The sequence below is a fragment of the Columba livia genome, chromosome Z, assembly GCF_036013475.1.
Source record: "Columba livia isolate bColLiv1 breed racing homer chromosome Z, bColLiv1.pat.W.v2, whole genome shotgun sequence".
Lineage (NCBI taxonomy): Eukaryota > Metazoa > Chordata > Aves > Columbiformes > Columbidae > Columba > Columba livia.
The window spans coordinates 78,536,479-78,550,323 of record NC_088642.1 but is presented as its reverse complement, the minus strand read 5'-3'; the positions used below and the strand labels follow the sequence as shown (position 1 = coordinate 78,550,323).

Sequence of the window (13,845 nt, the reverse complement as noted above, 5' to 3'; positions counted from 1 at the left end):
TCCTGCCATTTAGATGCAAAGATAATTTTATTCAGAAGGAGCAGCCTTGTCAGAAATTCCAGAAGGAAACCAGACAGGGATCCACTCTCACAATCCTTTAAAACAGTGTTTAGTCCACCTTCCGTGATTAGATCACTGTTTCACAACAGATCATTGCTCGTTGCATTAAGGTAACCCAGGAAGATGGATTCATTCCTCATTTAAGCTGACTTTAGCAGCAGTAATCTAGAATACTACATCCAGAGTGCTAAACATACTGTAAATGAAGGGATCCAGTTTTGCTCTGTGTTTGAGCATTTTTTGTTGGTTGTGTTTGTTGGTTGTTTTGGGTTTTTTTTAACTCATTCTCTGTCAACTCCAGAAAGACTAAGACCATACATTTTTCCATTCTCCCAAAAATACACAGTTAAGTGAATTTGACCCTGGTTCTCACTGGCCGCTGGATAATAAAGACCTCTTGGCTTCTTTCCAAAGCCCTGTCATCTAATTTTTAATCCTGAATCCCTGCTGCCTGCATGTATCCTGCATGTCTCCTAGCCCACAAAAGAAATTACACAGCATCCCGCAATCTGACATCTGCTTTTCCTCGAAAGCCAGAGATTCTTCCTTCCTCTTCCCATAAGTCTGGGAGCAGCAGCAATGTAGTTTTCCGCTCCACTGTCTCGTCAGATCGCAAGGCACATAATCTTTTATTTTTTAGAAAACTTGAGACTAGGGGCAGATTTAAAGCTTTGCATCTCCTTTTGAAGGTGCAGGGATGTAGGAGATGTTCCAAGCTGAGAAAGACTATGCTTTCTGGTCCCTTCCCAGTTTTCCATCCCCTCTGTTCTTTACCCCTACTGAGGTATGAACTCAGGTAACGGCTGCTGCAAAGGGACAGAGTTTGGGAAGCAGCCAGGAGGGAGGTACAGCACCTCATTAGATGCTAACGCTGGAGTCAGAGGTGGCAGTGCTCTGGGCACGTCTCCAGGCCGTGCTGGCATAGACAAGCTGTTGTTAGAAAGAGCGAGTTTTAACAGCCTGAGTCAGACTCTCCCTCCTGCCCCAGTCCTTTCTGCTAATATTTATTAACTTGACTATTTCAGTATTAAAGACCCAACATAGTTGAGCTCTGATTCAGATTTCTTGGTAATAACCACCCCAAAGCATAACATTTCTCCTCCCAAGGTGGACAGAAGTCTCTGGAACGTCTTTGTCCCTGAAGGAAGCAGGGAAATTTGCAGACAAACCATCCTGGCTGCCTTCACTTTCTTCTTTCTCCTCGTCCTGTGGAAACAGTGCTAGCAACACTTTCCATGGTGCCTTGCCTCAGATCACCTCTCTCCTTGGATGCTCTCCTCTGAAAGGGGGAAGGTGGGTTACTGGAGCAGCCCAAGCCTCTGCTCATCTCTGGTATGAAGGGCAGTGAAGAAGAAAACCAATTCTATGGGGCTGCAGGTGATCTGCTCTGCAGCAATGATTTTTCACTATGTAGGAAGGTCTCTTATCCTGGTAAAGCAACTTGCAGCACTCAGGCTGGTTCATTCTTGAGGAAGCTGGTGCCCTAGCTAGTTTGTCCTGTGGAGGTAACAGCAGTGCTCTGGACACAGCACCTCCTAACAAAGAACAAAACATTTGGGATACCTGTTTTTATTAAGCAGACGCACATTTGCAATCAGTAAGCTTGTCTTTGCAATTACTACCCCTGAACTTGTTTGCATAATCATAAAATGCTGCATACCCTGGGGTTTCTTCTGCTGTGTAGCTTAGCCAGTGTGGACAGATAGTGAAGTCAAGCTGAAAATGCAGTTTAGGTAAATATGTAATTTAGCTGCCAGACCCATCAGCAAGACTCAGAAGCATAAAACCAGCTGGAGACATTTGTGAGCTACAGATCCTTATGTCTCCCTGCACCTCCCGTGGCTGTGGATACGCCACAGGTTTTTGGGGTGCTGTGAATAGACAGCTGGCTGTGTGAGATTCTCCTTGGTGGGCTCATCAGTGAAAATTCTTGTATCAGACCATGTCCATCCCAGCCCTTCCCTTCTCCAGTCATCCACATGTCTCGCTGGCTGATGACATTTTTGCACACGTTTCTGTGGTTTTGTCCTGTCATTCCAGATTCGTTCCCACTGATGCTGGCAGAAAATTGCTGACAGCCTTCACAGGGTCAGCCTCTCATCAGCCCGCACATTTTGGGGTTTAACATTGGCTTTTGCTGAAATTAAAGAGAGCCAGACCGAGCCTTAGAGTCAAGAATCACATTTTTAGGCTGTTACATTGACTTGCTAAAGACACACAGAGAGTTACGAAGTCTTTCTTCGCAATCTGTTATGTAGAGTGAGGTTGGTAATTCTTCCCCAGCGAGCAGTGGTGGTGATTCATTGCTGGTTTTGGTCGGTGTCTCAGTGTTGGAGGACAGCAATAGCTGCAGAAGCGCTGAGCTTGCTAAATCAATTTTGCAAACTGTGCATGAGAGGAGAGGCAAGAGGTACCGAGAGAAGGAAATATTTTTGGGTTTGGATACATCTGCTGACTGCCACCATGAAATCTGTGCTTTCCAGGGTTTTCCCAAGGCAGCGCAGCCTATCAAAGAAGCCCCAGAGACTTAAGGTTGGAAGCAAGCACCTGTGCAAGCTGACTGCCCTAAATATAATGATTTCATAGAGCGACATCAGCCATAGTGACCTACTATATAGAAAAGCAATCAGGGAGCCTGGGGTGAGGGGAAGGAGGAGAGGAGGCAGCCAGTTAAATACAGGTTTGCGTGAAAAGTGAGATCAAAATATTAAAGATAAAAGAGTGATGAGTTTGAAGGAGAAGAGGAAAACAGATGAGGAAGAAACAGATTGAGATGATCAGGAAAGGGGACAGGAGAGGACTTAATTTTAAATTTGAAGGTAAATTGGACTTCAGTCGAAGTATGTCAGAAGAGGAACTTGAACTCAAATATTAGAAGGAAATACAAACAGAAAATGAGACATTTTAGAATTATGCTGACATTTTTTTGTGACAATATAAATAGTGGTATTTGATTCAGTAATGTTTTTTCTGTTTTGTGAGCATGATTCACTGCATCCCAGATCATGATGGGCTTTGTATTCTGCCTCCTGAATAAACCGAGTCCATACATAAAAACTGAATTATGAAAAGAAAATGCAGCATTGATGTATAGCTCTGGAGCAACCCACAGGGAAATACGGGATGTTTGTGTGCAGACTTTTATGGATGATGGCATTCATACACCAGCTATTCAACTCTGTCAATATATTGATACAACTATTATCTTCTTGACTATGAAGCATATAGGATGGCCTCTGCCTTTGTGGAGGGGCAATGCTGTGAAAAGTTTTACCTCTCTGCCTGTCTGGGTGTCTGAATGCAGAGACATACTTACAGTTAAGTAAATAATTATATGCACCTGGCTTATACACCCTACTATCACGTAAGTACAAAATGATTGCAGGCAACTGATTCTGCAGACCTGATGTATAATATAGCTGATGGTCGTTGTGACATTTATTATATTTATCCATTCTGTAAAACGCAGATTACAGACTACTAATTCTTGGCTTTTTCTTTCTCCTTGAATCCCAGCAGAAAATGGACCCCGTCTACTTGTGGTAGCAGAGCAAGCTAAAATCTTCTCCCATCGGGGTGGCAATGTCACACTGCCATGTAAATTTTACCATGAACACACATCAACAGCTGGCTCAGGAACCCACAAAATCCGGGTCAAGTGGACCAAACTCACCTCAGATTACCTCAAAGAAGTGGACGTCTTTGTTGCAATGGGACACCACAGAAAGAGCTACGGAAACTACCAGGGCAGAGTGTTTCTGAGGGAAAGCAGTGAAAATGACGCCTCTCTTGTAATCACAAATATAATGCTGGAGGATTACGGAAGATACAAGTGCGAGGTGATTGAAGGGTTAGAGGATGATACAGCAGTGGTAGCTCTGAATTTGGAAGGTAGGTAACACCTGAATTTTACTTAAATTCAGATTTGCACAGTGTTAAGGAATACCTGTTTTTTTCTCCTAATACTGCTAATGTTGTATTATCAGTGATAACAGCAAGCTGAGAAGTGGGATTCGTTGTGCTCTGGGGATCTTGGTCTGACAGCCCATGACAGCGATCATAAATTAGAAGAGCATTAGGCCTTCTATAATTTATGCTAGCCTACAGCGTATACGGCTCCCAGTGAGACCTGCTCTGAGGAGAGCCAAAAAAGAATGACCAAACATAGTATGAAGAAATCCATATGTTTTTAATTTGCTCCTATCACTTTACAGAAGTCATTACATGTTTTTACAGTAGACTTAGGCAAAATTATATTAAATATTCCCCTAGTAGTCATTTTACAGAACTTCAGGACATTTTAGATTATCAAGCAAATACAAATCTTCTTACAAAGAGGACAAATGTTAGAGTAGTTTTACAGAGACAATAGTTTTGTTTTTTCCAGCCTCATAATTGCATAAAACAGATCTATACCTTGCCTGCCAAGACAACTCCTACGTGTAGTCTGTACTCATTTCCTTCAGCAGTGTTCTTCAAAGCAGAAGAGTACAAAACATTAGAAAAAAATAGTGAAACAGGTTTAAAGAGGAACAAAAATTCAGCTTTCCTTTACTGCTGTGAAATTCAGATAAATTTTGTGAGATCCAGTGCATGTAACCAGCATTTGGCCTTTTCGCCAGAGCACTGCACTGAACTCAGCTGTAAAATAGAAGTTGCACGAAGATGTCTCCCTTACCCTTACACCTGAGAACAAGTGTGTGCCAGAGAGAACTTTGTAGAAGCCACGTTACCTGTGAAAAGTATTTAGGAAGAACAAAGAAAATAAGAAAATCAAACTCCTGTAGACCTCTAACACCTGTAAACAAATTAAATATATGACTCTTTCATTGAGGGTTATTGTACATTATGATGGTTTTATGGTTACCCTGCACAATAAGGCTGCCTGAGTGGTTCTTGGAAACACATAGATGTCATGGAATTAGCTTCTTTACATCTATTTTTGCATTCCTGATTGGAGGCTGCTGAAACCTTCTGAGTGGAGAAGATCCCTGCACAGTTTCCATGCCGCAAGATAATTGATTTAGGTTGTTTCACCTCACATAATCCATCTTTAATAAGAATGCTCCCTGTTCTTTTCAAGCTCATGAGACAAGCAAAACTGGACATACACATGCCTAGCTTAAGTTGTCCAAAATGCTTTTGAGCAAAGACAGAAATGAGTAGGAGGAAAAAGCATTTTACTTTATCCTTCTCTGCTAGCCAACAGCTCTTGTGTGTTCAATCTCCTCTTTGCTCGGGCAGGCAGCTGCTATCATTGAGACGAGGCACTTAAAGGAGAGCAGTTTCTGCTTGGGGTGCTCAGCTTTACCCAAGTGAAAGCAAGGCTCTGGCTGCAGGTTTGGGCCCTGGGCTTGGGAGACACATTACGAGGTGAGCAGCCCTGCAGGACAAAAGTGATCTGCCTCACAGGGTGGTTTCCAGTCAGTAAGGATGCAAATACAGGTGTGTAAAGGTGCAGCTGTTTACTGCACATAAGGGATAGTGAGCACCACAATACAGGTCAGAAACATGCAACATCTTTTTAGGTGTTTTTGACCCCAGTGCATCTCTTCTTCTTGCACGTTGTTGTGCAGATGATCCTGGAGCTCATCCCTGGGTTGTGAGGATGCTCAATAATTAGGTAATATTATTTTGACAGTCTACTTACATTCTAAGTACGTACCCTTATCAGGCTTGAGATATTCCAGATAAGTAACTTGTTTATCTTCCCCATTAGATACTGGGATTTCCCTGCATTTTACGGTACTATGTTTTTGACAATGTAAAAGCGTCAGAGCCAGGGTAAAATCTTTCAGATGTTCATCGCGCCACACATATGGACCAGACACTTGTCTGGTGCCACTTAGCATTGTGCCTCTGAAGTAAAAGTTCATTAGCTTTCTGTTATGAAAAGTGAGGAGGTTCCATTACTAAAGCTTCCAGCTGTGCCAGGAGCACCTGGGGAAGTGGAGGTGCTCACGGCTGTCATGTCAGAGCAGGAGGTTTTGTCTGACACTTGGTACAAATATATGTGCACATGCACACATTCACATTTGAAAGGCAGTATCTGATTGATAGTAGAGTAAGAAAGCAATGAGAAATCTTTTATTTACTGCACATAGTAACACAACTGAAAAAGGATATTTTCTACCTTTCTTACTGTGACTGTTTTGTTGCCTAGCACCAGCCCATTGTATATGAGCTCTGAGTCCCACCTCCTGATGTACATTGTCCCTTCTCGCTTACTGCTGCTACTCTAGATAGTGTCACCCTCTGAATTTTGCCAACTCCAGCCCAAACTGTACAGCAGCACCGCTCCTTCCTGTTTTCCCTCACCTCCAAAAGAAGGAAATTTACAAGGACAGGAGGAATCATATTCCTTTAACCAAGCAGGTTCCAATCTCTGCTCAAATGAAAGTTCATCTGGTTAACATATGGAACAAAGTATTTTTAATGATTTTTGTCAGACATGGGATAGGAGTAAGACTGTTCATTTCTGACATCATATAGAGTGACGTTTCCTGAACTGACAGGAAAATTTCATTTGCAAAACCTCACGGTGAAATGTCACCTTTCGAGTGAGATAGGACTAGTGAGTTTGCCAGCGTCAGTCCTGCTGACAGCAACTAAATCCAGTTATTCTGGGTCTAAGTTACATTGAAGTTTCCCTCTAAAATGATAATGATTAAAATGCACTTATAGTTACAATGGACTTAAGCAGTGATGGAATGTATTCCTGTTTGCATGCCCCAGTGCTGCATTTTTCATTTCATCTGCAGCTTTATGTAGTGCTGGCCTTAATTTCTGTTTCATGTATTTCAGCAATGCAGAACAGACCAAGGAAAAAAAGTCAGTCTTTGGACAAAAATAAAAATGTATCAGCCCATTTCAACATTCTACATCTGTTATGAATAATAAGGCTAATCTCACAGTGGGAAGGGTTTGCACCAATAGCCTGATGTCCTGAGATGGTGGCCCTAAGGATGTTAATTGGCAGCAAGACAAAACCATTTATATCCAGGAATGCCCACTAGCAGTGCAAAGCAGCTGATCGCTCCAGTGTGAGCCTGCTGTACAAACAGTATAGCTTTGGCTAAGCGAAAGCATGTTAATATATCAATATGAAAATAGTCAGCCTCTACCTCAATGGACCCTTCTTCTTCTCCGAATGTGGTAGTGTTTTATTCTTATTAGACTTAAAGGTCTCCTGGGATTGTCGTTAAATAAACAGTTCAGATTAACTGGGTACTTTTAGCTTTGACAAAAACAGTGGAATTAGGTCCAGTCTGTGTTTGTTACATACCTTATATGTTTTTGTTTTGTTTTGTTTTTTCACTATTATTTAATGCGGAATCCCACCGTTTTGCCCCTACACTAGTGACACAGTGCTGCCTAGCAGCTAAAGCTCAGGATTAGGATTCACTGCAGTATTTCACAGCTTTAAGAACTATTTGATCATGTTGTGATTATCATCCTGTTTGTAGCCTTGCGTACAAGGACTGGTCTAAGGGCAGGAGGGTTGGGCTGGGCACGGTGGCTGCAGGAGATGTCAAGTCCTGCAGAGGGCAGGACACTGTTTATGTTGCCCTTGTCACCAAAGCCATTTTCTCACTGAACTGGCCTTATTCTCCTCCTGCACGTAAAATACGGATCATGAGTTTTTACACTCTGCCAAATGTTCTGAGTCAAAAACTTAACAGATTAAAAGGTCTCCTATGCCTGGTAGATATTGTCACCTGAGTCATAAGCAAAGAAAGAATTCTCAGCAGCTTACATTAAATATTCTTTATGGTGGTGTTCTACTGTTTTACACTAAGTTTTCTTTATGTTAGTGCTTTACTGTTTTCCTTTCTTATGAATACTATGCACTACAGTGAATCTCAGTGCATCAGGTTTGTGTGCTTCAGCTTCCCAGGCATCTAAAGGCTCCAGCATTGGCTCTCAATTGCACTGCTCAGGCACAGATTTTGTGTTCTATTCCTTTGTGAGATTCATGGGCCAGGTGACAAAGAAAGTGGAAAAACACTGAACTGTCCAAGGCAGGATTTTACTCAATTAGAATTTCTTTTAATAATTTCTCTCTTCAAGGAGGAGTGACAACTGAACACATTAGTTTTGCAATACAGGCTATAAAATAATTACTTTGTACATTCAACTGTACCAGAAATGCACAGATGTAGATAAAACTATTTATAATCTCTGTAGAAAGCTGCTTCTAGATAGAAGCTAACTCTTTGGGTGGCTCCACATAAACAAAAAAAAATAGTAATCAGGTTTTGTGATCTTGCTTAGAGGTATGTTAGCCTTTATGTCCAAGACGGAGTTAGAAAAAGAACAGGCATCTCTTTCAAAAACAGACTTTATAGTTCTGAATAGATCAAACAAATCCATAAGCTTAATTTAAACAAATTCTTCCGGATTGTCAGAGCAATCATTTCCTAATCTAGTCATTTGCTCTTAAGCTGGATGTAAGCAATGGGGAATTCATAGCTGAAATCAGTATGAAACCAGCTCCACGCTCTCAACAGCAGGAGAAATCAGAATTAGCCTAATGCTGGATGTCATGTTTGTTTCTTCTGTGTGTTGCTATTACATGCATACACAAAAAGCTATTTTAAATATCCTTTGCATGACAATCTGTTTTACTCTCTACTATAAAACTGATTTTATAGGGCACACTATTTGTGGGGTTGCTAGAAGAAAAATGTCTTGTAAAAGACAACAGGAGTTTGTCAAGGGTGAGTCATGACAGACCAATATAATTCCTTTTGTGACAGGGTGACAGGTCACTGCAGACACATCTGTGTTTGCGAGTGCTGTGAGAAACAGTATTTGAAAGATGCAGGTGAAGTAAAAAGTTCAAAATAGAGCAGCAGAAGGAAAAAATGGTAAAATAATTAGGAGTAGTTAGCCTAAAGAGTAAAAGTAAAGACAGAAGTCCCAAATTTTGACAAAGGCTGGAGGAAAATAAAGGAATAATCTGCCCCCAGGCCAGGGGAGTCTAGGTCATATGCCTGTATTTGTGGCCAGGAAGGCCAATGGTACCTGGGGTGGATTAGAAGGGGGGTGGTCAGTAGGTCAGAGAGGTTCTCCTGCCCCTCTACTCTGCCCTGGGGAGACCACACCTGGAATATTGTGTCCAGTTCTGGGCCCTCAGTTCCAGCAGGACAGGGAACTGCTGGAGAGAGTCCAGCGCAGGGCAACAAAGATGCTGAAGGGAGTGGAGCATCTCCCGTGTGAGGAAAGGCTGAGGGAGCTGGGGCTCTGGAGCTGGAGAAGAGGAGACTGAGGGCTGACCTCATTAATGTTTACAGATATATAAAGGGTGAGTGTCAGGAGGATGGAGCCAGGCTCTTCTTGGTGACAGCCAATGATAGGACAAGGGGTAATGGGTTCAAACTGGAACACAAAAGGTTCCACTTAAATTTGAGAAGAAACTTCTTCTCGGTGAGGGTGGCAGAGCCTGGCCCAGGCTGCCCAGGGAGGTTGTGGAGTCTCCTTCTCTGGAGACATTCAAGACCCGTCTGGACACCTTCCTGTGTAACCTCATCTGGGTGTTCCTGCTCCGACGGGAGCATTGGACAGGATGAGCTTTTGAGGTACTTTCCAATCCCTGACATGCTGTGATTCTGTGAAATAAGCAAGACCTCTGACAGGTTGGTTTTGGGATGCTGTGGCCTGGAGGGGCACCATCTCAAGCTTCAGTTTAATTTTTTGGGAGATCGATACCTGCTGACAGCCAGTGGCCCATCCATGGGGTCCATCAGGTATCTGACAGGCAGAGAAATGGAGATAGAGTCTCAAGGAAAATAAGGGACATTTGACAGAATTTTAGAAAGCCAGCATGGAAAATTTTGCCATCAAGTGGATGAACCTGCCAGCATTAAACTGTACCCCGTCCCACAATATATAGCAAACCCTACTGTTACTGTGAGTTTACACTGGCTGCAAGAAAACTTTTCTGTTTGGGCTAGAACTCAAGGAAACCCATTCCTTTACTCTGGCTATAAAAAGACTTTTTTTTTTTTTTCCTTTTTTCCATATGGGTCAACAAAAAATTGTGTTATTTTGTTCTACGTGTAAATACTCTTAAAACTGCTAATTGTGTATTACACTGGCTTAATAGACACTCGTAAATTGTTACAGGGGTTGAGCTTTTTAAGATTATTTCCTCAACTTGTTGTCTTGGGTAACTGTTACACTTCCTTGCACTGACGTCTTGTAGCGACTGAATAATTACAAAGCTCTTGCTCTGAATTTTAAGGTTTATCTGTATATAAGACTCTGAAATACAAATATCTTATGGAGGACACACAAATATAATCTCTTTTGCATTCCCTAGAAACTGTAATTACTGCAGGAAAGTTGTGTATTTGTGGAACTAGATGTAAGGCATTCACAGAAATGCAGCTGTGCATATGGGGAGGATATGTTATACATGCAGTTCTTACACGCCGGTTTGGTATTAATCCTAATTTCCATTGCAACAGTCATTTACCGGAGTGCGACTGCGTTGTGACAGGTGCATACAGCCAACCTCACCTGTCCATCCTCTTTCACTAATAGGTTTATTCTCCACTGACTCGAAGTGTCTCAGGTCCTTCCTCTCTTTGTTGGAGGAAGTCGGGTCCTTCCCTGTGGGTAGGACCTATTCCAGAGAACTGCATGTTTGGGAGAGGAGCCACACTGTGAACTCTATACTGTAAATTAATATCCCCCATTCAGGCTTCACAAGGGGCTCAGCTGCTTCCTTAGGGTAGGGATCCAAATCACTAAGGTCACGTTAAGGCTCCTCAGCAAAGTCTTCCCACAAACTAACCAGATTTCAACCATCTGAGGCTGGAAGTTTTTATCTTCCTCCGTTTTTTTTTTTTTTTAGGCTGAATTTGTTAACATTTGGAACCGGGTGTTTTGTCTAGCGGTAAAACACAGGGCTGGAGTCAGGAGTTTAGATTCAGTCTGTAGTTTGGGAACAGTAACGGGCCTCAGGACAACTTTTGTCCATTCAGGAACAGATGGGATGGATTATCTTTTGACAGGTTATAAGATCCAAGACTGAATAAGATGCTTTGCAATTAACTAAAGTTTGGCACTGCTAAACTGTAACAAAAGGAAGATGAATAATAGGATCTAACTATGTTTGATAGTGAAATGAAGAAGAAAAAAGAATTAACAAAGATGCAAGATAATGCAAAGCTACACAAAACACATACCCAGTCAATTTTGCTCTACAAAATCATCCATGGCCACCCCCATCTGCGGGATGAAATTAATGCTAATCAGTTGCAGGCCTGCACTGCAGATGAACTCAAACAAAAAACAGCTCCCATGCAGTCTACCTGAATATAGCCCAAAGCTAATATTACCGTTTTGTGCATATTTATGTTATTAAAACATTATGTCCTGAACTGTCAAACCCAAATAGATTTGTAACAAATTTACATACGTATTTAACCCCTTTTAAAATGTGATTTTGGAAACCTTAAGGAATCAAATCTGTTTTAATAGTTTGCAATTAATCGTTTATCAGTTTTTGAATGTATATAACTATAGATCTTGACTACAAAATACCCACCTCAGATGATTTGAGGGGGGTTTTTTACATGTATATGCAAATCAGGCACATGTACTGGACAAAGAGTCAGTTGTCTGAGGAAGTGTTGTTCTGGAAAAATAATAAGTATTGGATTTCTAATAAAGTAATGAAGCTCAGACTCCTGATATTTGCTGCATTTTTATTGCAACCAGTGATATTTCTATCCATTAGCACTGAGGAGCGAAAAGCTATTTTTTTTCAAAAAATAGGGGAGATGGACAAAGGAAGAACAGAGATCCAGAAAAACATGAAAAATCCACAGATTCTTGTTTGTGGATTTCATGGCACATGTTGTGTTACATTACATTCGTGCTTTATAGTTCAGAACAGCTAATCACTGAATTGCCCTTTGACAAAGGATTTACAAAAGGAAAGAACCTCAACAGACTCTCTAGTTAATTGCCGAAGGAGAGGAAAATATTGTTTATTATTATCCTGCCAAGTTTACATTTGCATGCTTTATTTTCTTGGACCAAGTCACTTAGGTTTAGTAAGAACAAAGTTTTTTTTAAACCAAAATAACACTTCTTGGACCATGGATGGGTGAGGGAGAGAAGGGAAAGAAAGGAGATATTAAGATACCGGTGGATTAGACACTGAAGTGGGTTTGAATGCTTGGTAAAAAAGAGTGGCTTCATTGCGTGGTGACAGTCTTGCATGGCCATAATGTAATTTGTCTATCCCATGCTACATTGTCCTGGAGGCAAGGAACTTATTATAGGTGCAAGAATTCATCAGCAGGGAGAAAGTAAAAAGGAGGATGAATGTTCATACCAGTGTGAAGTTTTTGGCTCATCTCTTGCGTTATCTTGTCTTCAGTCCATCTGCATCCTGCAGCATTTAGTTCTACAGAGATGTTTGAGAATAAACATTCTGAGCTGGATCTTCTCTGCTGCCATTTTATTTCTGCTTAATAAGAGACTGAGCTAAAGCCAAGTGTAAAATTTAGATCTGGGTTAGATTTCTAGACCCTGCCAAAGATTAGGGTGGTTTGATCCAAACTTTTCTTTCAAGTCTCTTTTATCAGAGCCGCATAGGGAGGTGGTTCTTCAGCATTTTCTGAAGCATTTTCATGCTTCAAGAAGTAATCTTTAACTGCAGATCTTTTTCACAGAACAAGTGGAAAATTCACTGTGGAAAAATCTGACAGATAAGGGCAATGACTTTGATTAAATGTTGCTGCTGAAAAATTCTGGAGGTGTCCCCACATTTCCCATCTCCACTTGGATGCCTTTGTTATGAGAAGGCCTCCCTGCCATACCTGTCTGCCATGACTCAGCCCCGATGGGCATGAGACTTGGCTTTGGGGTGGCCAGGTGGTCTTCAGGGGTGGAAGGAAGTGCTCTCTCCACCAGGTGTCCTTTGGTTAAGCCGGCAGTGCTTTTGGCAGCCATAGGGGTAGTGAGGGAAGGTGGTGTCTCATATAGTTTCCTACGAGGGCTGTCTTGCGTTGGTGCATGCTGTGTCCCACATGGCTCACCATCTGCAGTTGGGGAAACCTGTCTTCTGATCAAGGAACCGTGTTCCTGATGCCCTCTATGAGGAGCTTTCCATCCCTGAGTGGTGACAAACTGCCAAAAAACAGCTGGAAAGTAGCTGAAAAGTCTCCCTAAAACCACACACAACTTCGCTGATTATATTTCTCTATAGATTTCCTACTTTAAGGCCTCGGGACACTAAAATTATGCCTTCTACCAGTCTAGCCTTGAAATGTTATTGAGCTGGGCATTTAATACCTTCCTGTTCCTAGGATAATGCAAAATAAAATAAAAACAAATAAACAAAACCCCAGCTGCATCAAACCTCTTGGCACAGGTCCCTGCAAAGAACATAGCACTCTTTAATGTCAATCAAAACTTTTCATTTTAATGTCTGTGTGCAAAAAAGAAGTAGTTCATATGCCTCCGTGCTACGATTTTTGCTTTCTAAATGGCTGCCCGAAAATCCCAAATCCCATTCCACAAAAAAAAAAAAAAAAAAAAAAAGAAAAAGAAAAAAATAAAAAAGAAAAAAAAATTAAAGGGGAAACTAGGCTAGGCTGAGGTTTAATTTTTTTTTGTTTTAAATGAGAAACTGTTCTTACAGCTGAAAACTGGAATTTTCTGATGAAAACCTGTGTAGCTGCAAAGTTTCGGCCAGCTCTGCTCATCTTCAAGCACTCTCAGAGTGCACGAGGCTTGAGATTGTGGTGGGGAAACCAAAGCCAC

General features: G+C 41.6%; 1 protein-coding gene across 19 annotated transcripts in view; it reads left to right on the top strand.

Moving 5' to 3' along the window:
* HAPLN1 (hyaluronan and proteoglycan link protein 1) overlaps positions 1-13,845 on the top strand; it is a 67,932-nt gene that overhangs the window by 43,095 nt on the left and 10,992 nt on the right. For 12 of the 19 annotated variants that reach the window (XM_065046484.1, XM_065046482.1, XM_065046481.1 and 9 more), the window contains one exon: positions 3,580-3,951. In XM_065046484.1, coding sequence (XP_064902556.1) covers positions 3,580-3,951 — 372 coding nt within the window. Of the gene's footprint in view, positions 1-3,576; positions 3,952-13,845 lie in introns of all 19 variants that reach the window. The other 7 variants (XM_021283730.2, XM_065046473.1, XM_021283729.2 and 4 more) reach the window with 1 other exon arrangement.